General features: G+C 58.5%; 2 protein-coding genes across 2 annotated transcripts in view; one reads left to right on the top strand and one right to left on the bottom strand.

Annotated features, from left to right (window-relative positions):
• MROH2A (maestro heat like repeat family member 2A) overlaps positions 1–8,259 on the top strand; it is a 41,479-nt gene extending 33,220 nt beyond the window's left edge. Inside the window, exons 29-41 of the mRNA XM_037069236.1 lie at positions 466–618; positions 1,007–1,161; positions 1,879–2,038; positions 2,117–2,310; positions 2,583–2,720; positions 3,126–3,240; positions 3,489–3,635; positions 3,760–3,942; positions 4,448–4,603; positions 6,220–6,398; positions 6,648–7,000; positions 7,251–7,316; positions 7,809–8,259. Coding sequence (XP_036925131.1) covers positions 466–618; positions 1,007–1,161; positions 1,879–2,038; positions 2,117–2,310; positions 2,583–2,720; positions 3,126–3,240; positions 3,489–3,635; positions 3,760–3,942; positions 4,448–4,603; positions 6,220–6,398; positions 6,648–7,000; positions 7,251–7,316; positions 7,809–7,930 — 2,121 coding nt within the window. The 3' untranslated portion in view covers positions 7,931–8,259. The remainder of the gene's footprint in view (positions 1–465; positions 619–1,006; positions 1,162–1,878; positions 2,039–2,116; positions 2,311–2,582; positions 2,721–3,125; positions 3,241–3,488; positions 3,636–3,759; positions 3,943–4,447; positions 4,604–6,219; positions 6,399–6,647; positions 7,001–7,250; positions 7,317–7,808) is intronic.
• Positions 8,260–9,462: 1,203 nt separating this feature from the next.
• HJURP (Holliday junction recognition protein) lies at positions 9,463–23,972 on the bottom strand. Its single transcript, XM_037069242.1, has 9 exons — positions 23,505–23,972; positions 23,163–23,229; positions 21,290–21,345; positions 19,902–20,001; positions 18,131–18,195; positions 16,769–16,852; positions 15,657–15,723; positions 12,533–13,979; positions 9,463–9,717 (listed from the first exon to the last, which is right to left on the bottom strand). The coding sequence occupies exons 1-9, from the start codon at positions 23,709–23,711 to the stop codon at positions 9,642–9,644; spliced, it is 2,169 nt and encodes a 722-aa protein (XP_036925137.1). The 5' UTR covers positions 23,712–23,972; the 3' UTR covers positions 9,463–9,641.
• Positions 23,973–26,418: the final 2,446 nt, after the last annotated feature.

Below are 26,418 nucleotides of genomic sequence, written 5' to 3'. Positions count from 1 at the left end.
CACCCAAACTCTCGGGGCTGTAGAGGGGCGAGGTCACGTCTGCTCAGGGGGCAGAGGAGCTTCCTGGAGGAGGGGGCATTTGGAGTGGCAGGACAGATCAGGGGTGGTGGGGGTAGCTTTAGGGCCTAGAGCACACCCTGAGGGAAGGCTGCAGGGAATAAAGACAGGATAGGGAGGGGTTGGGGTGAGGCTTCCTGTGGGGGGCAGTTCAGGGAGGCTGGGGCAGGTGATGGGGAGTGGGAGGTGGAGGTGTATCTGGGAGGCTTTGGAAAGAGTGACAGGCATCCTGAGCAGGCCCAGGATAGCACTGAGAGAGGCTGGGAGGCAGGGAGGCAGGTGGGGAGGAAGGAGGGGACCTGGGGGCAGGGGCCGTGCTGTCCAGCAGGAGAGGAGGTTCCATCCATGATGACCGGAGGGCCTGGAACTCAGCTGTCGGACCCCAGGAATGGCCCGCTCTGGTCCTAGGTGGCTTGCAAGCAGTTTAGTTGTGATGACGTGGTCTCGCTCATCCAGAAGCTCTGCGAGAACATCGGGGCTGTGGGCCTCCAGCACGACCTGGCCTCCGTCACCTGGATAGGCGCCTTCCTCCAGAGGCGGGTCAAGGATCTGGAGGATAAGGTAGCGGGACTGGGCTGGGCCATGTGCGGCTGGGCCATCCAGGATGGAGGGACTGGCCGAGCCAGCTGCCCTTGCTGACAGTGCCTCCTAGACCCCTGGCTGTACGGAGCAGGAGGCAGGAGAATTCTAGAATGAGAAAGAAAGGGTTGAAGGTACGTGGGTGGATGGGGGACTAAGGCCTGAGGCTCTCTCTGTCTGAGCGCTCTACCTCCCACACCAAACACCTGATAAAGCTCAGGAACAGGCCAAAGGATCCGCTGGAGGGGTGCTGGCGGTCAATCTGCCCCAGCTTCACCTCCGGCCGGAGTCCCTGGAGGAGGGTGTGTGGCAGAGTGAGGGCAAGAGGCCTGTGGGAGCCAGGCAACCCTGGTGATGCTCCCCACGGCAGGTGGCTGAGATCCTGGGTGCCATCCTGGTCCACCTGCCCATGGTGGACCCCCCGGAGGTGCGGCAGCGCCTCGTCAAGGGCGTCCTGCTGCTGGCTCACCACCACCGGGAGACGGTGCTCACGTCGCTCCTGAGGCAGCCCCTGCCCATGCAGAGGTGGGTGCCCCAACTCACCCCCGCTGCCTTGTCTCTGCACCTCCCTCGAGAGGCACAGCCTCTGGGGAACTGCGTGCCCAGTTTTGTGAATTCTGCAAGGCAGTTAATGCATCTCCTTGTTCCACTGGATCTTATTGGACTTGTCTCTTCAGAACCCACCAGGATGCCACCTCCCTGTACCTGAATACCCAGGTCTCTCCTGTGCAGGGCCCCCTTCCCTTCTCAGCCAGGCCACAGGCTGTGATGTGGGGACTAGGAAAGCCCCTTAAGACTGTAGTCCGGCCAGCCACCTGACCCCTGCAGGCCTCGCTCCCTCTTCCTCAGAGATGCGCTGGTGGGAGGAAGGGCGAAGGCACCGGCCGGCGCCTAGGGCCAGCCTGACACAGGTCAGGCACTTGGAGGCTTTCACCACATGTGTCCATGGGTCATCAAACAGGGGGCCCAGGGGGGACCTCTGAGGTCACCTAGCTGTGGAGCTGGGGCTTTGCAGGGGGCCGTGGCTTTCTCAGGGGTTCCACGATCCAGAGCACAGAACAGTGGCTGAGCATGGAGCCAGGGACCTGGGTTCTAGTTAAGAACTTCTGGCAGCTCACTCCAGCTCCCTGAGACCAGCCTCCGGAGTCTGCTACTCGGGGTGCTGCTGGGGGTCCCAGGAGGCTCCTTCTGGCAGGGCGCGCGGCAGGCAACCCGCAGCTCCCGTCCTCTGTCTCTGGCTAGCCACCTGAAGGAGGTGTGGCTGGCCGTGGCGGACAATGTGCCCTTTGCTCGGTTGATGCTCCGTGGGCTGATGGGCCGGCTGCAGTCACGGTTCACTCCCAGGGCCACCGCCACCTCGAAGGCCGATGTCTGGCGCCTGGCCGCGGTGGACCCCCTGATGGTGAGTTTCGGGGACCAGCCCCAGGGCTCTGTAGGGGTCCGAGTGGGAATCCGGTGCCTGCTGACCCTCTCTTCGCAGATCCTCTGTGCCATCCAGCTTCTCATCGAGAAGGTGGACAAGGACGATGCGCTCTGGGACCTCTTCCCGGACCTCATCTACACCCTCCTGATGCAGCTGGGCAGCAGCCAGGGGCCCGAGGCTGTGTCTCCCGTCCTGAAGACTTGGAGACTTGTCCACACAGGGACCCTGCCTGGGGACATCAACCCGCAGAGGTGCTCTCCAGGGCCTGGGTGGGGTGTGGCCTTGGGCAGCACCCACTGAGAGGCCCTCCTCACCTGCTCCTGGTGGGAGGGGAAGCCTCTGGAGGATGACCTTACTGACAACCCTCCCTCCCCCGTGTCCAGCACAGGGCAGACCAGTCATAGCCCCTTGAGCAAGGCCCGGCAGGTGTTGGGAGCCTGCTTCACAGACCTGGGTGGCGTGCTTGCCCCTCTGAGGTGCCGTGGGTGCTGCCACGCCATGACACGGTCCCGCCTCCTTCCAGGGTCACAATCAAATCCATGCAGCTTTTGTTCGAGAGACTCAGCAGCGAGCGACTGGTGCACACCCTGGAAGAGCAGGGCGTGTGGGCCCTGCTGGGGAGCAGCCCGACCTTCCTTCAAGGAGTGGGCTTGCTGGCCAGGTGGGTGCCCCGGCTCCCGCGGGGACGGGCAGCGCGACTTGCAGAAGGTCTAGGTGACGGCGGGACGCCTTTGGGAGGGTGGGAGCAAGCAGAGGCGTAGGGAATGCTTTCTTCTACCCCTTCATGCCCTGGAGCAGGAGATGCGAGGCTGAAGGCTGCTCGGGCTTGGCCAAGGCCACACAGGGCTTCTGAGCGGGGCTGGGATGGGGAGTCCCAGGTCCTGATCGCCCACGAGCAGCCCTCGTTAGAATTCTTTTTATAAAAAGATGATAGAGAGTGCCCTCTGGTGAGGAGGGCGAGGCCCAGAGGTGTCAGCCCGGCCCACAGGTACCCAGCTCCCCTATGGCTTGGGTTGGCTGGAGCTGAAATACCCGCCCTGCCCGGTGGGCTGTGGTCCCCCCACAGGCTGTGCATCCAGAACTCGGAGGGCTCCTGGCGGAGGCTGGCGGAGCTGGTGCTCAGAGGCATGGCCTCAGAGGCCCTCGGCTGCCGCATCAGCAGCACAGCCATCTGCGTGGAAGTGAGACACAGGGCTGGCTGCTGGGGGCGGGGGGTGGGGAGGAGGAGTCGGTCTCCCCCAGCTCTCTTGGGGGACCGATTTCAGGGGCAGGCACTCAGGCGCTGAGGGGCATCTGAATGTTGGCACTCCAAATCCCACCCTTGCCACGGGGAGACCATTCTGTGCACTGGATAGAGTCATGCAGCCTGCCGGTGTGGCTGGGAAGCAGGCCTCTCACGGGGGTAACGGCAATGAGTTCTCCTTTCCAGTTCATGAGAGACCCAATTCTGTACCAGGAGAAGCTGCTGAAGCCGGCCGTGCTGCTGCTGGAGCAGGGAGTGGGCCAGAGGGATGAGGCCCTGCGGGTGCTGTCCCTGCGCGCCCTCGGCAACATGGCCCTGGGCGCCCCCAGGAAGGTGCTGCGCCCTTGAACCCCTGGGCCCAGGATGCAGGGCCCCGGGGGCCTGGTGCCGGAGTGTTCTATTACACGGAGGTCAGCCCCGGCACTGAAGGCTGGCCGTGCCCACTCTCAACCCCCAGGTGAAGCAGTACCGGAAGCTGCTCCTGGAGACCTGTCTGTGCGCCCTGCGGGGTGTGGGCGGCACCCGCGTGCCCTGCGCGGGCATGGAGGCCCTGGCCAAGATCCTGGCCCAGCTCCGCGAAGGGGACGTGGGGTCCTTCTTTGACGCCATCTCGGAGCAGTGCAGGTCCTTCTTTGACGACGTAAGTTGGACGAGAGCCCCCCTGGGTCCAGGCCCCCAGGGGGCTCCGCCGATGCTTTGCTGGAGCTGACAGGGGGGCAGGTCCGCTTGACGCTGACGGGTCGATGGGCCGATTGTGGAATCTTGCAAAAAACAAACACACGAACATCTCCTTACAGTGCCCACGGGACCCTTCTCCCTGCTACTAGGGGATGAGCTTCCCTTCCAATCCCTGCAGCCCCCAGGTGCAGCTCTCGGGGCCCTGTGACCAGCGGGGTGGGAACCCTGAGGGGCAGTGGGTGAGGCAGACTCAGTGCAGCCTTCCTCTGCGAAGCGGAGGGCACGCGCACGTGAGTGAGGCCCAGTCGGGGAGCCCTGCCAGAGAGCCTCCGTCCTGACGGGGCGATCCAGAAGCCTTCGCAGGGGTCGGGGCATGTGAAAGGGCTTTGTCTGGGGCATGGCTGCGGTTTTGCTGGGCTTGTAGCTCCCGCCGGGTTTCAGAGACACCCTCTACGTCTCGGTCACAGGAGAGCGAGCTGCTGCGCCTGCAGGCCTTCCACCTCTTCGGTGCGCTGGCCAAGGTGGTCAGGGTCTCCAAGAAGCACTTCTTCAAGGAGGAAGTGAGGAAAGCCTGGGTCCCCCTCCTGCTGCACTGCCAGGACCCCTGCCCCGACACAGCCCGAGTAAGACGCTCCCTCAGCTTTGGGCCCCGAAGTCGGGGCCCGCTCGCCCCGAAAGGGAAAACGTTCTCTGGGTCTGCTGGCTCAGCCACCTGTGGGCTCCCCCACCAACCCCAGGTCCATCTCCCCTTTCCCATCTGTCCCCACTCATGAGCCCAGAGGCCACATGCCAGGCTGGCGAAAGGGACCATTCCAGGTGACCCACAGACCGACTTATGGAGGAGTCGGCTTTGTGGGGGCTCAGTTTCCTTCCTCCCCGTTACCTCCACCGATTGTCCTTTTGCCAGATTCACTGCTGTGTTAACGTTCAGTCACATCGGAAACTCACCCAAACCTCCCTCCCCTCCCCTGCTCCCCGAGGGGTAGGCTTGTGGGGGGAGGGGTGGCCTGTGCCTGGCTCTGCACAGGGTTTCTCCTCCCTCCCAAGTCCCGGCTCCTCTGATGCTTTGGATGGGAGGAGGGAGGGCCAGGGACCCATCTTCCAGTCTAACCACTGCCTCTCAAGCCAGCGCCGGCTGGCTGGGGACGTCATGCTGGGGACCTGTCATTCATGCACGGCCCATGACCCTGACCTCTGTCTTCTCCCTCCCTGTCCTCCTATACAGACTGGGGACAAGGTAGTGGACCGGTGGCTGGGATGAGGGCTGGTCTGCAAAAATCAAGGGACAGATACAGTTGTGGGAATATTGCTGGCTATGAATGAGGGGTCCTCGACAGCTCATTTTTAACTCGGTCCTTAGTCCCCAGATCTGGGGTCACAAGGCCCCTCAGTCCTGCTGCTGCTACAAGGGCTGCATGTGGGGCGGGGGGGGGGTGTCGACAGGCACCCTCAGGGAGGTGAGGGGAGTCCCACTGTGCCCCGCCCCCGACTGTTGGCACTCATCCTGCCTCCCTGCCTGGGCTGTGCCTTAGGGGCACTGGTGGTCCAGGGCACAAAGGTCACCTCTTGGAGACAGCTTCCATCTCCCTCTGTCAAGGGCTCCCACTGTGATTTCACATTTATCAGCAGCTGCCCAGTCAGGTGACCGAGGGGCTCTGAGGAAGGAGCCACAAAGAGGACAGGCACTGGTCCCTGGGGACGGGGAGGGCCAGAGACTAGCCCAGCCAAGGCTGCTGCCCCTGCTACCCCTGGGGGGGCAGATGCCCAGCCTCTCTCTGCCTGCCCTCCAGTCTCCTCTGGGCATTGTTCTGGGACCTGACCCCCCCAGTGGCCAGAGCCCCGAAGCCCAGCTGGTGCAGCATTCAGGGGTGGGAGGAGCTGGGTGCAGGGTGTCTGGCGGGTGAGAGGGCTCACCCAGGTCCTGCCAACCCCAGCCAGGCCCCAGCCCAATGCCCTGGAAGGGCAGGTCCCTGGCAAGGCTGCTGAGGGGGCAAGTGGGTCGCATCTGCCCCCGAGGGGCTTTTAGGGGGGGCGCACACAGCCTACACCTGGGGGGGCGGGGATCTGGTCCCAGGGGCCCCCCCAGGGATCCACCCACCTGCCACCCTCCAGCTTCCTGGGGCTTTTCCAGGCCGCCCTCTGGCTTTCTGGGCAGCCCGGCCTCGGGCCAGCCCCGGCCCCCTGGGAACCCTGCCTGTGGCCCGATGTGGCCCCACTGTCCTGCCCTGTGTCCCCACAGGCCTGTCTGGAGGCCACGTGTCAGTGTGCGCGCTTCTGGGGCTGCAAGGCCCTGGCAGACTCCTTGGTGCGACAGGACGGCTGCGAGGCAGACGAGGTGACGGCCATTCTCCAGATGACCCTGTGCTCCATGCTGGTGAGGACACTGAGGGTGGCCATCCTGCTGGAGGTGGCTGCCCAGTGGCCTGGGGCTTAGGGTCTTGGTGGCCATGGAGGTCTATCTCATGACCCTGTGTTCACCCCCTAGATGGGGCTTGTTGAGGTCAGCACTGTCTGACAGAAATGTACACCAGCCACACACCCATTTTTAATTTTTCTAATACCCGTGTTAAGAAAAGTGAAAAAATTTAATCATAGGTTTTATTTAACCTGGAAGACTGAAATCATTCTCATTTCAACAAGTAATCAACATACAAGCTGTTAATTCAGGGTGGTCCCATTTCCGGTGCTTAAGGACCACACATGGCCATTGGCTTCTGGACTGGACCCCATGGGACGAACATGGTCCTTCTCTGGGTCAGACAAGAACGTGACGGGGGCTGCAGGTTGCCCGGGTTCTAATCTGCTGCACGGCGCTGGGACGGGCACCTGCCCTCTCTGGGCAGGCCCTCCCCGTCGGACAAGTGGGAACACGCTGCTGCTTGAGCAGCCCGGCCCCATGTCCCTTGTTTTCCTGCAGACGCAGAAAAAGCCTGCTGTTCTCTATGGTTTCTTGCTGGAAACAATGACCTATATTAAAAGTAACTTGTCCAGGATCAGAATGGCTTCCTGCAACCTGGCAGGTAGGGGGCAGATGCCTCCTGATGCAGGAGGGCCCTTGATGGCCATAGGCTCAGAGCCGGGGCTGGAGGGGCTGGGGACAGGTGTCAGGGCCAGAGCTCGGGTGGAAGTCCCCTCTGGGCCTCCTGTCTCACCATGCTGCGTACCTGCCTGACTGTCAACTTGGCGTCCTGAGCGGACACCACAAAAGGTAGAGCCAGGCCTCTGGCTGACCTGCCCTGTGTGGTGAGCCCCGCTCTGGCCACCATTTAGGGATTATTATGAAGCAGATGTCTGAGCATTACCTGAAGAAGCTGGACTTCGCGGCGTTACGAAATTGTAAGTCGTGGAGACTCAACTGTACCTGTGGAGCCCAGGGGAACGCCGAGGGAACTGCCCACTCCCCCCCGCCTGGGGCTTTTTTGGGGGAGTCGAGGTTGTAAGCAGGGCACAGAGAGACGGATGGCCTTGCAGAGGGCTTTCCAAGGAAGACAACCCTCTTTGGGGGGGTGCCCCTTTGTTCCCTGGCCTGTGTCCTCTTCCCCTTCACAAACATTTATAAAATGCTTCTGCCCCAGTTCCTTCAGCTGATCCAGGTGGCAACCAGGTTCTGGGGGATCCCTCTGTCCATTTCACAAGGGGAGCCCCGGGCGATGGGAGATGTGCATTAAGACACAGCTCCACGGGCTGCCTGCTGACTTCGAACCCGGGGGCTCCATGTTTGCAGCCCTTTGCCTGGCACTGGCTCCTGGGCCTCGGTGGGCAGACGTGCGGGCTGGGGGCTCGGCCAGCCCGCCGGGGTGCTGATCCTCCCATTCCTCTCACCCGCAGCTCTCCAGGAGCTCCAGCTGGACTCGGACCCTGGGGTCCGGAGGGCTGCGCTGGACACCCTCCAAATCTTGGACACCTGTAGTCAGCAGCGGCTTTCCACTGCTCACGAGGGCATCTCCTAGGTGGCCGGAATGGAAACCACACTGCGCACCCTACCCACAGCGGGTAGGCCGCGGGGATTCACAGTAGTTTGTAAGGAAAGCGTTATTCTGAGAAAATCGGTCCCTTCCTTCCCACTGAAATAAACCTCCATTGCCACGTGGACTGCAGGTTCCGGGCTGCAGTGACAGCACCCCAGGGCCAACACAGTGCCAGGGGTTGTCCTCGCTTCCCCGAGGGTGTGCTAAGGTCCAGTAGCCCCTCCCAGCCCGAAGCTCGGAGTCCGCCTTGGTGTCTTCACTTGCACCTCTGCCTCGTCTGTCCATGCAACGGCACCCACTGCCTGAGGCTGTGCCAGGCAGTGGGGAACAGGTTTCGGGGCAGCCTCTGTGCCCAGGGGCCCCACTGAAACAGGGGAAGGAGGCATCCCCCAGCCAAACATCGCACCCACTAGAGGGCAGCATCCTGAGGTTTATCGGACATCACTGGCACAGCCTCCGCGCTGGCTCCCGGGCCCTTCTGCCTCACCGCCCTCTGCTGGACGACAGAGGGCATCAAAACCCCGACTTTCCAGGCTCCCTGGCAGCGAGCGTGGCCAGAGAGTGACCTTAGCACAGGCGGGCTGGGCCAGGGGTTGGGGCCGAGGCAAGGCACAGGCGGTTTGGGGCAGGAATGACAGTCCTTCCTGACAGAGAAAAGGAGCTGCACCCTTGGCCAAGCCAGCAGCTGCCACCAGCCTCCTCACGGACTCGCAGGCTCGGGACTGGCCATGCCCGCCCCCCAACCGAGTCACACACCGAGGCTCTCACCTCAGTGTGAGGGGAGCTGAGACGGGCCTTTACTGCGGGATTAGTGCCCTTATAGGAGCCACCAGCACCTGCCATGGGAGGCCAGCGGGGTCTCGAGCCCTTGGCCTCCAGAACTGGGAGAAATAAACACCTGTCGTTTGGGCCACCCAGCCTGTGGGACTTTATGAGGTAGCCTGAGCCAACACACACAGGTCACGTGGCCCCAGCCCAGGGACGTGGCTGGGAAAGGAACACGACTCTCAGGACAGTGACAGCCTGGGGGAGGGATGGGAAGGGAGACATCATCTTATCTGGAATCTTTTACTTAAAATAAAAAGTCCATAACATGTGGCAATGAAACAATCAGCACGGGCATGGTCGCAGTGCCTAGAACGCCTGAAAACGTTTTGCTGCACAGGACGCTCTGCCAGCGGCGCCAGGAGGGGCCCCGAGGCGGCGCGGGTGCGCGCAGCTGCCAGAGCGTCCAGGGGGCCTTCACGGGGCTGCTTAAAGGCAGCGCGCTCGCCTCCAAAACACAGAACATTACTCTTTACGGGTGAATCACACTTTCGTTTGCTACCTCCCGATCTGGAATGTGCCACGTCCCTGGGTCTGGATTTAAAAGACTAAGCAGCTATACTTTTCAGGGCTTAGACTTAGGCTTCCTAGCAAACAGTTTCTCTAGGGAGATGGGAAATATACGCATGTCTAGACGGAGCCCAGAAAACATGAGCCAAAGGGCCCTGTGAAGCATGACATTAATACCTCTAATCATGCACCTTTATTCCAATAATTTCTACACCAAGAATGAGATTCAAATCAACAAAACCGATTTCACCGAGATTTGATTTGAAAGTCAGAAAACTGAAGCAAGTTGTAACATTCTTGAGACTTTAACACACACATACACAGAATAAGAGGGAAAATGCCCTTTAAAGTAACTTGACTATAGAGTTTTAGCTTCGAGTTTTCTAACACAAAATCCCTGATCTTCCGTCCCGAAAGATGTGCTCTTCTTTCCTCTAGAAAAAAAGACAATGAAAACCATTTCAGTAAAATCCAACCGGAATTCCCAATGCTAGCCACCAAGAGCTTAAATGCTTTATATTTATTCAGTGTCTATGTACATAAACACCCGTGTGCCCTCTACAGAAAATGCCACCATGCTTTACAATACCCCAAGGAATGCAAAAATACCCCCAAACCAAAAAACCCCCGAAGACAACAAAACCGACAGTAACTGCCAAGCCAGCAGTGCACGCGCCGGGTCGGTGGGCGGGCCCTCCCGTCCTGTCCAGCCACGCGCGCTGTGCAGGTTCGGGGGCTGAACGTCCTCATTTACACGAAGGGGTAATGAGAGGGGTAAGAGCCTGCCAAGTCAAAGGGTTCAGGTGGGGGGGGCGTCAAAGAAGGAAGGGGAACGAAGGGCTGTAGTGACCTGATGAGCAGAGCACGCAGGTGCCGGCCATAGAAACGCCCCCTGTAGTCACAGCTCACAAGGATTTGGTCCTTTTCCTCAAGAAATGTACAATTTAGGAAAAGAAGAAAAAAGGAAAATGATTAAATATGTTTAACTGTGGTTGAAGATGAAACTGTGGCAAGGCTGCCCTCTCGGTTCCTCCGCAGCCAGGCCCCGGCACTGCTTGTGGCACGGCCTCCACGCCAGGCGTCCAGAGGCAGGAGGGCAGTGACCTGTCACTCCGGGGCTGAGCCAGCAGGCGCCTGAGAGGTAAGTGGCGTGAGCAGGTCGAGAGAGGCAGTGGGCAAGGCTGAGAAGAGGGAAGAGATCAGGAGGGCAGCAGCTTTAGGAAGAGGTTTGGGTTCAGACAAGTCGGGACAGCAGCACAGGGCCCGATGTGCCAGGGGCTGGGAGGGGCCTCAGAGAGGCCCCGGGTCTCAGGCACCATCTTCGGTGAGAGGCGCCCTTTCAGCTGAGAAAGGTGTTCCTAGGGGGCGAGAGGTGACCTGGGAGCCCACAGGGTGGACGGGCTCTGCACTCCTGCAGTGTTGGCCGTGGGCACGTGGCCGGACTGCAGAAGCCTCGGCCTCGCAGGACACAGTCACCCTGCCAGCAGCCTGGTCTGAAAGTCCAGGGTAGGCCTGGGGGCGGGGGCAAACCACCTGGGGTCCTGACACAAGGGAAAATGCAGGCAGTGGGGGAGAAAGCCACCAAGTCGTGCTGAGGACTAGCCCCAGCTGTGCCTTCAGGGGTGCAGCCGCTCCCCAGGCCTGGCTGTCCCCGGCTGACTCTGCTCCTCGCTGGGTCTCCCGGAAGGTCCCTAACCTGGGAGGTGTCCTGAGTGGGAAACCACCCATATCATCTGAGCACCCAGGTCACACCCCTCGCTGAGAGGACAAGTCACAGCACAGGCCCGTCCAATCTGCTTCTGGTTCGCTCACATGTGACTTTATACACAGCAATGGATTTCAAAAATAAAACACACAGGAGCTTCTAGAACTGAGCCAAGGAGTCTGAGCCACCAACCTAGAGGGTGTGCCTGTGTCCAGACAGCTCCCCAAGGAGGGAGTGCCGTAGGGCATGGGTGGGGGGCAAGTCAGGGCAGAGGGTTCAGGGGCAGGAGGAAAACACTAGAACTCCACTAGGGAGGGCAGGGAGCTGTCGTCGGGCAGGACCAGACAGGGCGGCCCGGGAGGAGCCCAGGCGCTGGCCGAGGGGGGCACTGGTCGCAGAGCATTGGTGGATCAGGCCGCAGGGACCGGCGTGAGGGGCTGGTGCTGTGCAGCGTGCTTGCAGCAGACACCAGCTGGCCGCAGGCGGAGAGGCCGGGGCCACGGGAGGAAGTGGAAACAGGAGGGAAAGGAAGCCCAGATCCCAGTTTGGAGCTGGACGGACAGAAGGAGCAGGGCCGGGCCCCGGGCTCAGTCTGGGAGGGGCAGTCGTCCCCGCATCCACAGCATCCAGTCCCATCGGGAGCTGAAACATGTTCTTGGAGGGGAGGCCACTCGGTGTGGATGCCGAGAAGCACTAGTGGGCCAAGGCAGGGATGGGCCCAGGGGCCCAGGGGCCCAGGGGCGATGACGGTAATGACTCAGGTGGAGGGAGGGTGCACCTTCCAGAGGGAACGCACAGGCCCCTCTCAGGGGACCGCAAGACCGACAGGCAGACATGGGGAAACAGAAAATGAGACATTCAGGGGGAGGGTGGGGTCCACCCAAGTGACCGCTGAGGGGCCACCCATGTGGTAAGGTAAGAACGGAAGAGGAAGTTTTACCCAGGCCTGCCCTGCCCACACCCCCAATACATGGAATCCCAAACCACCAGATGAGACTCAAGTCCAGCGCTGGCCACTGGTGGAGTGGTGGCCACAGGAGGAAGAGTGACAGGGTCCACATGGAAACCAGGCCTGGTGTGGCCGTTCTCAGTGGCACATTGACCTGCCCCCACCCCTGCTACGCCCGTCTCTGGAGAAAATGAACCGGTGCCAGCACATTAAACTTTAGCTTAAGTGGCTGCACAGACAAGACCAGACAGGGATGGCGGGGGGCACTGAAATGGCGCAGTGCCCGTGTGGGGCCCGGCTGGGAAGCCCAGAAGTGGACAGACGGTCACGGCTCCAGACCAGCTTCACCGCACAACAGTGACCTCCTGAGGGTGCGGCGAAGCAGCTGGATATGACAGCGGGACGGGGAGGGATGAAGCGGAAGTGATGCGTCTCCTGGGAACTGTGAAACCTTTCCAGAGTGTGCTCTCAGCCTGACCTCCATGGGAGTGACCTTGGATGTGGGCTCCATGCAAAGGAAGAGTTTGAGGGAGAGTTTTGAAAACATGGACAGAAGGACACTGCTGTAAAACAGACACATTCAGAGAAAACTCACCTTTTTTCCCTGTGGACCTCTTCCCTGGGCCCTGGGCTGGCCCCGCTGACCATGCGACAGGGACCCTGGCTGGCGCCCCTGCTCCCACACACCCCGGGGTTGGACAGCCGCAGTCTTTTTGCCTCGGGGGATAAGCTGCATCTGGCCGCCAGGGCCAACCACGGGTCCGGGTGAACCTCAACTGTGCTGGAGCCCAGTGGACTTCTTACCCTGCGCTGGGGTGTCGATGGCAACTTTGGGGGGCCCTGGGAGCCAGAGCCTGGATGTAATTTTTCTAAGAAGTCTTTTGGACTCTGAACTTGCACACCGGCTGTACCTGGAGACGCTCCTGGATAGAAGGGTGCCTCTGTCCGCTGAGCCAATGTTCGGCAAGACTCCTGGTGCAGCTGGTCAAGTTTCTCTTTAAGTTCGTCGTAATGGTCTCTCGAAGAGCTTAAGGGCTGTACCCCGGGTACTGAAAAAGCTTTGGTGAGTGATGCTGACTTCCTAAACGTTCCAAGGCGATTTCCTTGAAAAAGATCAGCTGTTGGCTTCCAGTGGCCTGACGATTCGGTCTTGGAAAGGGCGAGAGAGGAATCACTTTTTGGCAGCCATCTTCCTGCTTCGAGAGCTCGTGTGCCCAGGTTTTCAAAAGCCTCATTCAGACTCTTAGGTTTTGCTTTGCTGAAAGGTCTACTTGGCCGGTGGGTTTCTAATTCCTGGGGGCCGCCCGGGCTCACTGAAGCCCCTCTGTGCACAAGGACCCCAGAGGAGCTAGGTGGGTAGGTCAGGCATGGCTGCTTCCTGGGGCTTAGACAATATTCCCGATAGAGTTTATCGAATCTGCTTTTGAGATCCCTGTGATGACCCCCTCTCTCGCCCTGCAGCATTCTTGGTCTGGGAACGATTTTTACAGGAGAAATTAGCCACTTTAATGCCATTAATCGATTTTCCTGATTAAGACGATACACCGCACTGCAGTCTTCGTGAGCCCATGAAGACAGCTTCTGGGGTGTTCCCTTAAGCTCCTTCCAGAATTGGAGTTTGTTTACTTCACAGGAAGCTCTTTCCAGTTTTAACCCCGGCCCCTGGCCAGAAAGGCCTCGTAAGTTCTGGCACTCTCTCAGGGCGCCCACCCCTCCCACAGGCTCAGGCTGGGGCCCAGGTCTCTCCCGGGGCCCCCTGCACACGGGCCTGCTGCCCCGGCAGTACGTCCTGTTTGCCCTGCTCTTGCCCCCGGGCCTCCGCCGGGAGCTCCGGCCCCCAAGGACGAAGGTCCTGGTGGAGATGACGCAGGAGGGCCTGGCGCTCAGCAGCTGGCTCATGGAGCGCAGCATGCCCGCGTACAGGTCGCTGACGGTCACATTGCAGAGGTCGTCGTCGGCTGCAAAGGACTGGCTGCTGGTGAAGCTGCGACCACTGGTCTCTCGCCAGGAGACACTGTCATCTCTGAGCACGACGGTCACGTCTGTAGAGAGAAGGCGTGGAGACACAGTTGGTTCACGAGGACGCTCTTCAGAGACATGGCCACAGTGGCCTGGGGAAAGCACATGGGGACCATGCGTCAGCACTTTGGCCAGGCCCCACGCAGAGATCGAGGGACCGAAGGGCAGGGCGTGAGCGCAGCGGCTTTCTTAGAGCATTACAGAAGACAAAGAAAAATGTCACATATGTTTGGGAAATCTCTTCTCAGAGATTTCTTTCTAGCTATAAAAATGAAATTTCTACTCTGCACAGAACTCCCCCCACCCCCAGGGAGTCGTCCTTCCCCATGGGATGGTTTAGAACCTGGTTGCCTTTTCAAAGACTAACAGGGCCCAGAAAATAGAGATGTTGTTTGCCTACAGGGAGAGCGGGACGAACGAGAGACCTGGACACACCCCTTCAGACGGCTTTGACTTTTGCACCATGTCCCATGTTTTATATACATATAAAAAAAAGTTAAAGCATCGACGATGGGGATCACTCTCAAATACAGACTAAAAAATGACCCTAAATGTATACCCAACTGACAACGAGTGAGAAAAAAACCCCCAATAACTTTGCATGCACACGGTCCCCTGAATGCGCTCCCTCAGTGGGGCCGGCGAAGGGCGAAAACTGCCCGTTGCTTGGAGATCTGGAAACTTCTCTAGCAGATTGCCACGCGGAGCACTAACAGGGGCCCCGATTCTGAAGCTATTTTGTGCCTCACTGCTGACCAAATACACGTATGTCATTCAGGGGGAGGGGGACTGCGAAGTCAGGGCTGGGGAACAAAGGGCTCCGAAACCGGCGGGGACAGGCCAGGGGACACGAGGCCAGCGTGAAAGGGGCTGCTCCCGGCTGAACCGGGCCTGGCTTCTAACGGGGGGGGGGGGGGGAAGCCCGTGAGTCCCTACTGACTGTAGAAGAGCTTAAAAAAATGGCCGAACAGATAGCTCTTCTGTACAGAGGGGGCCAGCAAGGGCCTGCAGAGGGAGGGCGGAACTGGGAGAGGCCTGGCCGCAGGCGCCTGCTCAGGCCATGGTGGTACCCAGAGGCCAGGGCATGGCAGAGGGCTTTCGGGGAAAAGGCGCCTGGGCGATGTCAAGGGTGCGTGCACAGGTGCCTCTGAGGAACAGGCACTGTCACCGCCAGACCTCCTTCTGGAGCAAGCAGCCAGACCTGAGACACCAACAATGGGACAGAATGACAAGATGTCCCCAGCAGACACAGGTCACCCACGTAGTTTTTCTGCCAAACATGTTCAACGTGGACCTCACCACAAGGAAACAACCAGACAAGCCCACACTGAGGAGCATTCTGCAAAACTGCTGGCAGCCAGGACCTCTGAGAGTCAGTGACGGGAGAGGGTCGGTGCTGGTGACAGGAAGGCTGGGGGGCACTGCCGCAAAGGGTGAGGCCCCGGGGGCACCGGGCTGTGTCGGCGTTGCCCGTCTGGCACGGGCCGTTTACTGCCGTTGTGCAGGATCACCCTCTTTAGGAGGCACTTGGGGAGCACGTGGGGACTTCTGAACGCGGTGAGTTGCCTGCGCCGTGCAGGCGCTTCTCACAGCGCACACTGCTGGTCTGCGCCATAGACGGGGGTGCCGAGTGTAAGGGGCTGCGCCGTGGGCGGGGGGGGGGAGGGGGGAGCTCTGCTCACGCAGCCTATCACACTCACCGTGGGCGAGCCTGGAAGGCGAGGCCAGGGTCACATGCGTGTCGTTTCCACCTCCATAGTCGTCACACTGAAATCAAAGGAAGTGGTTTTAAGGAGATGTCAGCAGCCGGCTCTGGCCAGTAAGATGGTTGCCCCAAAGCCACCCCGCAGGCTGCGGGAGGGGACTGCACGTCTGAGCTTGGCAGCAGCAGGGACAAGTGTGTGTGAGGATGGGGGACAACAGTGGTGGGAAGGAGTGTCTTAGGAAAACCAGGGACGCTGTCCAGGTGGCCTCCAGGACGCTCTCCAGAGGGCCATACCTGCTGCTTTAGGTTAAAGGCAAAGGGCATTTCCGGCACCATGCTCAGACATGGCACACGGAGAACACGCACGCGTCCCTGTGAAGCTGGCTGCCTGCTAGATGAACTACTCACCGCAGCCTGGAACACCAGAGCGGGGCCTGCCTGTACCTGTACCNTGTGTGAGGATGGGGGACAACAGTGGTGGGAAGGAGTGTCTTAGGAAAACCAGGGACGCTGTCCAGGTGGCCTCCAGGACGCTCTCCAGAGGGCCATACCTGCTGCTTTAGGTTAAAGGCAAAGGGCATTTCCGGCACCATGCTCAGACATGGCACACGGAGAACACGCACACGTCCCTGTGAAGCTGGCTGCCTGCTAGATGAACTACTCACTGCAGCCTGGAACACCAGAGCGGGGCCTGCCTGTACCTGTACCACGTTCGCCCTTCTCTGGACAAAGCTGCGGGATACAGGCGGCAGTGGAACTTGGGGGACATGATCCCTGGGAAGAGGGGCCACCTCTTGCAGGGCTTAGAACCCCTCCATCCGAGGGTGGCACCCTCCTGGATTTCTGGGCCACCCCAGGACATAGCGGGCAACAGCGGGCACAGCTGCCAGCTTTCCCACCACCAGGCCCCAGGGGAGCTGGAGCGGTCACTTGAGAGGAGCAGTCTGCGAGCTCGCCCATGGAAGGGCCCGGGGACAACCGCTCAGCATGCTCCTCACAGGCTCGGCAGGGACAGGGCGAACGCAGGGCTGCACTGCACCTCGGCGCGTCCCTAGCCCGTGGCCAGCGACACAGAGACACACACGGGGAGACACGCACTCGGGTTACCTCCAAGTCCTGCAGCAGGCCGTCCGCCTGGCTCAAGTACTTCCTTCTCAGCTCGTCTTTCAGAGGGCTCCACGGTTCTGTGGCCTGGTGTAAGAGAGGTCAGCATGTTTAAGAGCTTCTGGGGGTGGGTGCACGCTTGGATTCTGGAATAATCTGGCAACCTCATTAATGTGCAGCTCTTTAAATGAAGCTTCTGAATGTCACCTTCTCACTTCCCGCGGGCACCAGTGCAAAGAGGTCGCCTCTGAAAGTCCACCTGACCAGGCCTGACCGCAGAGAATTTATCAGCGGTAACAAGCCGAGAGAGGAGCAAGAAATGCAGAGGTTTACTGGCAGCATTCTAGAGCAGGAAAAGGAGTCAAGTAGCCCGAACGTCCTCAGGTGCGCCTGGGGCTCCGCCGCTAATACTGGCCCCAGCCTGCATGTTTTAGGTGGAAGAAGCGCAGTGCTCCAACCCAGGTGGCAGGAATCATCACCTCTGTCTGCTGCTGCACCCCCCACTCTCTGCAACTGGTGGGGCAAGGCCAGGCCTGGGGACGCAGATGGGGGTGACATGGACATGCAGATGGGGGGAGCCCTTGACATGCATAAGGTGACACAGTCCTTTCAGTCACAGTCCTTTCGTGTCCCGACTGTGAGGCTGCCTACTTCCCCACATTGCCACCATCCCTACATGGTATCCCCAGGTACCCCTTCTCCATGCCCAGGTCACCACCTTATCTAGTAGTTAAGACACCCAGCATCCTGAGCAAACCTGTGCATAGAAAGAGTGATTTCAGAGAAAAGCCACACGCTAGCTATTCTAGCACTTGACCCGGGCCCGGGAAGAGGCTCCACGGTCTGTGTGTGTTCCCATCTATCCCAGCTGGAAAGGAAGGTGAGAAGCAGGTCTTCCACTGAGACCGGTGGTGCCCAGGGCACAGGGGCTGCCGGGAGACAGCACGGCCTGCTCAAGTTCTGTGACCACGTGACTCAGTGGGCTTTCCAGGGCCCACCTGGAAAGATGCCCTACAACAACGCCCTGTAACGTGGGCTCCACAAAGAAAGACCGACTCAGAGCCCAGCTCTCAGTACTGCGGCCTCGGCTGTGGCAAGTGGCAGCTGTGGTTTCCCTCTGTGCAGAGGAGACCTCACCCGGCGGCGCCTGCGCCAGCTCAGTCAGGCCCGAGCTTGGGGCGTGAGGGCTGCTGAGTGCTAAGTGGAAGAGGAAAGAGGCTTGCAGCATAGGGAGCCTGAAGAGGGGGCCAAAGACTTGGGGGCAGTAATTAGTACAGCACGAGTCTCAGAAGAGGAAGGTGCTGGTAAGGGGATGCGGGCCTGCACCCCAACCCGACTGCCCCTCACGGCAGAGGCGGGTCTTACCGGTGAGGCTGAGGCAGGCAGATCCTCCTGGTGTAAGGAGACATTGGCATCACCGCTTTTCCAATCTAAAAGCAAAAAAGGAAATTTCAATCAGTACTTTGAGAAAGCTTGCGTTTTTCTCTCCAGGGTGTCTTCTGCGTCACCTGCGTGTGCTGTCCTAAGTTGCTTCTGGATGCTACCTTTAGTAGTGACACAGCCCCGTCAGTGCACTGAGCACCACGATGCAGAGGCCCCATCAGCATGGGAACTGCCTCTCGTGGTGGAGTTGGGGAGAGCAGCGTTCACATCATTGCTAGCTCTCTCCATGACCTCACGTCCTAGAAGAAGAGTCAGAGCCCAGCAGCGCCCATGGGAAGTTCCCCATCTGTTGGCCAAGGCATCAGCCCCGAGCTACACGTGGCTGTTGGACACTTGGAATGTGGCCAGTGTGGCTGGAGAGCTGAATTTTATTTAATTTTCAATTAATTTGAGCAGCCACAGGTAGCTAGCACTACCAATGAGACAGCACAGCTCTGGAAGAGCTAATTCTAATTATTTCAAGCAGTCCAGGAAACTCACGGACCTAAGGATTTATGGAGTTGAATGTCTGGGTTAACACTGGGAAACAAATGACACCCACGAGCACACACGTTCAGTGAGGCCCCTCTGCCAGTTTTTCCTTGGGGACTTCGCTGTATTCCTGCCTGCCCGGAGCCGGCGTGGGGCCGGGAGGGCTGGGCAGAGCAGATGGAGGCTGCACGCAGGCCAGCAGGAGACGGGTGTGCCAGACCGACAAGAGGTCTGTCACTGCGGAGTTACTCTGCTGCTCCAAGTGGGGAGCCGGGTGTAAACACTCAGGCCAGAGCGGGCTCTGACCCGATCCACACCACTGGCCTCGCCGACAATTGTAGCGAATGCCGCCAAGGGCCTCTCATCACGGAAGTTCAGGAATTCGGGTCTGGTGAGCTGGGGGCTCTGCTCTTAAGCAGGGAAGCCACGTGACCAGATCTGCCCGATCAAAAGGGGAGTGGGGCACAGAGAGCCTGGGCCCGTACTGTGGGCATGTGCGGGGCTCGGGCTGAAGGGCACGAGATGGTGGGAGGCAACAGGCGCAGGACAGTCCTGGGTGTGAGGAGGAGGGAGGGGCTAAGACAAAGGGACACTGGGCTTCTGGCTCCGTCACAGGGAAGGTGGTGTGGGCCTTGTACTGAGGGCCAGTCTGGGTGTTGCCTTTGTCAGTTGGGACTCTCGGAGTTCAGACCCAGTATTTAAGTGAGGCCACTAAACACACCAGACAGGGTCTGAGTGGAGGTCGTGTCCCAGGGAGGGGCTCAGACCAGCTCTTTGAGAGGGCTCCCTGTGAAGATGGGGGGGGGGGGGGGGGCAGAAGGAAGGAGAGGGAGGGCACAGTGCCACTGAGGCCTAGGCCGGGCTCTCCGGAAGCTTCAGAACCAGGAGGCCCCCGTGGAAACATGAAAGAGAAAGGAAGCGAGCAGTTCATACCAGCACCTTATAAGGGCAAATCTTAGGTCTTATTAAATTCCTAAAATTATATTTTCTTTCTTGCAAAAAGTTAAAAATGGGTGGGGTTGAGGGGTGTGTTTTTATTATTTCAGAACATCTGAGTACTGCTTACGCGTCCAGGGTCCCAGTGAGAGTGGCCCACTCCCGTGGGGCGCTCAGGAGAAAGTGACAGGACACTTCAGGATGTTCTCCTTTTTAAAACAGCACTCAGAGGGATTGAGACTTGAAATGTTGTCCCAGAGACAAAGCAGGCCCAGGGCACACTCACCCAGTCCTAGGTCCTGAGCACTGGGCGTGGGCAGCCTGTCCCCTCCAGCCACGGATTGCACGGGGCCATCATTCCTGCTGGCTGTCTCCTCGGGGGAGCCCTTGACGTGCAGAAGGTGACACAGTCCTTTCAGTCACAGGATGTTTCAAAGCCCCCGTAAAGTAACAAACCTCCTATGGGATGACAGGGAGTCTCTCTTCTAGTACATTCTGGGGGAAAGGCTTCAAACTTGCAGTGCGTGGCCGAGGCTCCCCTCGGAAAGGAGCCGAGCTCGCTTCCTCTGGCTGCACCCAGGGCTGCTACTCCAAAATCCACGCGAGGGTGAGGGGCGGGGACAGCAAAGCGAGGGGCCGAGGCCCGAGCCAAAGGGCCTGACCCTACCCTCATGTGATGGCAAATGAAACAGGACAGATGGCCACATGGCCAGCAAAGCCTACACTGTTTATCACATGACCCCTCGCAGGAAAGGCGGGCTGATCCTGGTCTACAGCAAAGGGAGGTGCGAATAGCTGAACACCTGTCGACAAGAGAGCAGTTTTAAAGGAAGAGAGTGTTCACAAGACATACTCAGCGGAATAAAAGAGGGTAAAAATATGTGCACTTATGAAGATATGTATTATAAGGAGGAATCACCTTACACTAAAACGTCATTAGTGACTGTCTGGAGAAGTCAGGTCAATTCTAAGCACGCGGTTATGTATTTCTAATACTCCTACAATTAAATGCATTGCGAGTGTTATTAAAGTAATAAATCAGGAAGAAATTTGACTTCTGAGTTGCTGTTAATTGCGTTGGGGCCCTAACCCAAGGTTCTCATTCTGCAGCCTCCTCGGCTGAGAAGCAGTGACTAAGAGACACCAGACACCCTTGCGAAGGTTATGACCTCGAAAGACTGCGTGGCAGGGCAGCAGTGGTACCGGCACCTTCCGTGGACGTACCAGACCGCGGAGCTTCGCCATCCACCGGCAAACCCGGGGTGAAAGGCTAGGGAGGGCAGCGCCACGTGGAAGGAAAGAGCCGCACGGGAGAGGCCAGACACCCTCTCCCTGATTTCCTACGCCCCTTTCCCAGAAGGACCTGGATTTGGTCTTTTCTGTAAGAACCCAACTAGGAGAGCTTGAAGCTGTCAGAGTCCCATAGCCTATGGCAGAGGGGACATGGGGGACAGAAAGGGCTTAAGCATCACACAGCTCCTCCTTGCACTTGACAGGCAGCAGAAGACATGCTTCTTGGTAAATCCTTAAAAGCAGACAACAGAGTGGCTACAGTGAGAACGCCATGGAAGAAGGCCCCACAGTGGCCTCAGAGGTGACTGGGACTGTCACACGTCACCCACACCTTCACCCACAGCACAGGGCATGCTGGCAGTGTTGCGTGATGTTAAATACCTGGATTTGGCCTTTGTCCTTTTTCTTTACTAGCCCTCCACCCCACACTCGCAATCCTGAAGAAAAGAAACAAAATAAAAACAGTTACTGAAGTAACCCTCAGCACTGAGTTCCTGTTTCGTCGGCATTCAAAGAAAATCCAAATGACAGGCAAAAAGAAATTATACTATTAAAACCAGGCTGTATTTCTGATCTCCTGTTGTTTTTCATCTTTGTGAGGCTGAAGATGTTTTCTTTTTCTAAAGCAAGATTAGACAAAAGTCCATCATTGATGACTATCTCTAGCTAACGGGCAGCAGCTGGTCAAATTTCGTCATTAAGCCACAGAGTCCAAGGGAAACAAAGAGCCTGTGAGTACCAAGTGCTGTCCTCCTCAGAACAGATACAGAGGGCGACCCACAGAGGGCAAGGGCAGGCACCGGCAGGCGCCCCTCCGCCCCGTGTGCAGAGGCCGGACATTACGCGGACACAGCAAGCACTGAGCACCGGGGGAACGATGAGTTCTAGAGTCCTGCCCCCGGCAGGTGGACAGAACCTGAGCCAGATACTTCATCTCTTCCGAAACCGTCATTAAAGGCGATAGCAGTGAAAACTTCCACAGCGCCTCTAGGCTCTGTTCCGAACCCTCTCCAAGTGCGCCTCGGTTAGTCTCTGCAAACACTCACTTACATATTAACTGGAATAGGACTCCCGCCCCCAATGGGACAGGCGCTCACCAAGTTCATTGTACCCACAGGTGGACCCACAGCGAGGTCAGGGAACCGGCCCAGGCCACTGGCCCATGTGCTGGGATCCGGCTGAGAACCCAGGACAGGGACTGTGCTCCTGTCCACAGCACCGTGTGGCCCTTCCAGGACAGGCGAGGCTTGAGCAAGTACGCTTGGAGTCAAATCCAGCCTTTGCCGCCTTGTGGCAAGTTCATCACACTCTCTCTACCTTTTCTCCCCCGCTAGGAAGCAAGGATGACTCTAAAACAGTGCCTACCTCGCAGGATCGTTGAGAATCAAAGATACGAGACTCTGAGAAGCACATGCTTAGCTCTCTCTGTTTTGGGGAGGGTTAGTTCCCTCCCCAGAACAGTCCCTGTGGCATTGCCTGAAATTGGGAATCACACTCCAGGGATGTTCCGCTAGCATGCAATCAGACAGGCCGCTCCCTGACTGAGTGTCTGTCTCTCCAGGCTAAGCAGTGGCACCACCAGGGCACCTGCGAGGTACCATCAGCTGGCACCTTGTTAGACCGCAGACCCCCTGAACCCTCACTCAGGAACCTGCGCTTCACCAAGCCCCCTGGGTGGTCTCCCAGGCACTACAGTATGACCACCATCAAGGTGTTTAGGTGCTTTGACTGCTGTTCCCATCAGAATGGAGCCAGGCATGAATTTTCACTGGTGAAATTAGTGGTTTTCAAGACACGCACACTGGCAAGCTATTCCAGACCCTGTCCGTTCTTAGTGAGGCCCACAGGACCGACTCCTACAGAGCCCTGTGTCCTGACCCAGGGTGAGAGCTGTCACCAGCTGCTGCAGAAACCTGCGGCTGGCACAGCTTCATTCTGCCTGTGTAAACTTTTCCCTCAAGGTATGGCTGGCTCAGCCAAGAGGCGAAGAGCTAGGACTGTATTTAAGCAGCAGGTCTCATGAACCTTTTGGTGTCTGTCTTATCTAACCCAACACAGAACTGGACCTGAGCTTGGCTTTCACTAGTAATAACACGTTGGTTATAAGGCTGAATGGGAGGAACTGACATCACCCAGTGCGAACTTTCCTCGGCTATTTACCAAAGAGAAGCCATGAAATTTAAGTCGGTTTGCAACACCAAACATTAAGCAGATAGCCATAAATATTCAGAAAGGGAGGGGGGTGATTCCATACCTTGGGGTGTTTCGTAGGTCAGCGTGGACATTTGCACCACCGGGGCATCCTCGAAGGCTTGGTTGTACTGCAGGAGAGAAAGGGGCGTAAAGCCGGGTCCTAAGGGGCAAAGCCCGAGCTGAGGAGAGACCACCTCCCCAACTCCTCCCCTTTCCCCAGACAGCCAAGCCCGCCTCCCTGCTCCCTGTACCTCCAAGACCACCTTCACCGTCCTCTCTCCTTACCCCCGGCCCCAAACTCCACCTCCCATTCCCCCTGCTTTCCTCCTCACCCCAGCCCCCACCCTGCCTTCCCTGCTTCGCTGGCATCGTGCCCTTGCCAGCGGGCCGGTGGGGACCGCACCTTCTCGAGAAGCTGTTGCATGTGCCTCTGGAAGCGGCGGCGGCTGTCCCTGAGCTTCTGCAGCAGCTCGTCGTCCCCCAAGACCTCATTCTCCATGGCGCGCTCCTCCGAACCTTCACTCCCGCAGGAAAGGACTGGGAGCCTTAGAACCGCGCCCCGGTTCAAATAGTGACTCCGCCCTTCCTGCCCAACCCTCTGGCTTCCCATTGGCTGGCATGGAGAATCTGGGCTCTGATTGGGCCTTTCAAACACAGTATTGCGCTTTTCTCCCGACTAATCCGCGCAGGAGTTTCCGCATCCGCCCCGCCGGGACTTTGGGGGCGGTGTACGCCGCCGCGCGTGCGTAAATCCAGCGGGCTCCTCCGGTAACCGATAGTCCGCGGGGCCGCGCGAGAACCTGGGGCGCAAGTGCAGTTTACCCCGGTGTGCACAGGCAGGCAGGCACCTCAACCGCAGGTCTCCCTGAGCCCTTGGGGGCGCCACCCTGCCCTCTTCCGCTCCTGGAGCTGTCACAAGAGCCCGGGCCTAGAAAGAGCCCCCCAAATTACGAATACAAAGGAACAACTTGGATGAATATAAAGGGCACATGTGTTGGAGGAAATCGGCAGCCATTTCAAGAAAAAGATACATAGTGCAGCAACTCAGGGAATAACTCGGCTTCTTGCTTCTGTAATCCGCTTGCCGCTTTCGCGCCAGAAGTAAGTCCGCCGCTTTGACAAGTATGGCCCGCCCAGCATCCTATATAAGCAATCGCTCCCCGTGGCTCTGGGGCTCAGAATTTGGAGTCTGCCAACTCGGAGTCCACACGCGTGAATAAAGGGTCCACTTCGCTTCCTCCAGTGTTCGGTCTGAGTTCTTCCCGCAACATTTTGGTTCCCTGAGCGGGAAACGACTCAGTGGAGAGGCCGATTGCCTCCAGTGAAGTGGTGGGGGGCGCTCCGCGGAGCCCTGAGACGGAGGGGCGCGCGCCCCGGCTGTTTCGGGTCCTCACCCCTCCCGGACTCCGCGGCTCGCTGCCGGCGAGGCCCACGCCCTACCCGGGCTAGAGAGGGAGCGAACGGGTCCAGATCGGGGAGCTGCGCAGCCACAGGACTGTTAAGTGCCCCGGGGACCAGGAGCCCGAGACCGGGCCCACCCTTGTGGGAGGAGGGACCGATCACCTCTCAGGCAGGCCAATTGGCCATCAGGAAGGGGAAACCCTAACAGGAAGACCTACTGCCCCACCTGGTATGACTGCCAGCAACTGTTCCTCACCCTGTTCAACACAGAGGAGCGGGGGCATATCCTCCAGGAAACCCACCGGTACTTAGAGACTGTGGTGCCAGTCGGCATCCTTGATCTAGACCAATGGGCCGGGGCAGCGGCCCCCGAGGCCCAGACTCACTGGGACCACAATGCAGAAGGAGGGAGGGCTGCCCTCCAGTGCTACTGCTCAGAGGGATAATTCCGAGGTTCGGACTGCCCACCACCATAGGGAGGGATAATGGACCCACCTTTATAGCCAAAGTGATCCAGGAACTCGCAACTCAGTTAAAAATTAATTGGGCCTGTGAGCCAAAGGATTGTGGTTCGATTCCCAGTCAGGGCACATGCCTGGGTTGCAGGCCAGTTCCCAGCAGGGAACGCATGAGAGGTACCCATACATTGATATTTCTCTCCCTCTCCCCTTCCCCTCTAAAGATAAATAAATTAAAAAAAATTTAATTGGAAATTGCACACTGCCTACCACCCCCAGAGTTCAGGAAAAGTAGAACATATAAAACAGACTCTGAAAGAGACACTTGCCAAATTCCATCAGGAGACCAACCTACTCTAGCCTGACCTATTGCCCTTCGTGCTGTTCAGAGTTCGGAATGCCCCAAACCCCAGTGGGGCTTGGGGGAACGGGTACACACCATTCAAACTAGTCTGGCAGGCTGCCAGCTATCCTGACCCTGCCCAGGGGAGAGCTTAAAGTTCTTGGAGAAGCAGGGCAGACTAGGTACCTCCAGAACCTAGGGGAAACACTTAGCCAGATGCACCAGGCCGGATTAGGCCAGGGACCCCGTCCACGAGGGGAGCTAGCCCACTTATAAGCCAGGGAACTATGTATGGGTAAAAGACCGGAAAAAAGAGCCCCTCCAGCCCACATGGCCAGGGCCCCATCTAGTCGTATTAACCACCCCACCGCCCTTAAAGTTGCAGGGATCATGCCTTGGATCTACTACAGCCGAGCCCAGGCAGTAGCAGATCCCGAAGACCAGAGGCTGACAAAGATCCAGAACCACCGTTGCCGAGGCCGCCCACCCTGAGGTTAAGAAGGAAACCAGCCACCGACGAGGAGTCTGGGGGATAGACTGTTGTTCCGGAGGATACCTCATCATCATTGGTGGCTTTGTGGTAATCCTAGGAGTTGGACTAGTGACTGTAACTCCTCCTGAATGCAACACCAAGGAGCGGGTTGCCCTGGGAGGCATATACCTCTGTCTTATCTGTGTCTTTGTATATTTGGTATGTTTTGCTTAGTTAACTCAGCCTCTGTCACAGCCCCAGTATGTACACGCAGTACGCCAGGAGAAAGAATAGGGACAGAAGGTGGCGCAGCAACCCATTACATAGCTGGGAGAGATTTCATGTACAGCACCGCTATGGCCCCAGAGTGTATACAGTCAGGGACAGCTGTGACTTGCACCTGGGGAGGGAAGCTGTATCGGACAGGCGTTATGGCCAGAACTACAGGGTGTCAGAGCCAGAAGTGTCAGCCTCATGGGCCCCCAGGTAGACGGGTCTGCTGGAGCTACTGTCCATAGCTGAGTAGCCTAAACCAGAAAGAATTTGAAACAGTCCAGAAAGAGGCTGTGAAAAAAATAGTAAACCGCCTCAAACAAGGAGTAGAATACTGAGGCGCCGACCTTACTGCTTTTCAAGAAGTCCT

Source organism: Sturnira hondurensis, unplaced genomic scaffold (genome assembly GCF_014824575.4).
Source record: "Sturnira hondurensis isolate 20B ecotype Veracruz unplaced genomic scaffold, ASM1482457v3 Scaffold0018493, whole genome shotgun sequence".
Classification (NCBI taxonomy): Eukaryota; Metazoa; Chordata; class Mammalia; order Chiroptera; family Phyllostomidae; genus Sturnira; species Sturnira hondurensis.
The sequence above is the reverse complement of the archived record's forward strand: the minus strand, read 5'-3'. Positions and strand labels throughout refer to the sequence as shown.

Coding starts and splice junctions, on each gene's coding strand:
- HJURP (XM_037069242.1), bottom strand. CDS start 23,711: ATGGGAAGCCAGAGGGTTGGGCAGGAAGGGCGGAGTCACTATTTGAAC. Junction 23,230..23,504: donor TGCAACAGCTTCTCGAGAAG/GTGCGGTCCCCA, acceptor TCTCTCCTGCAG/TACAACCAAGCCTTCGAGGA. Junction 15,724..16,768: donor GCCTGCTGCAGGACTTGGAG/GTAACCCGAGTG, acceptor CTTTGATTTCAG/TGTGACGACTATGGAGGTGG.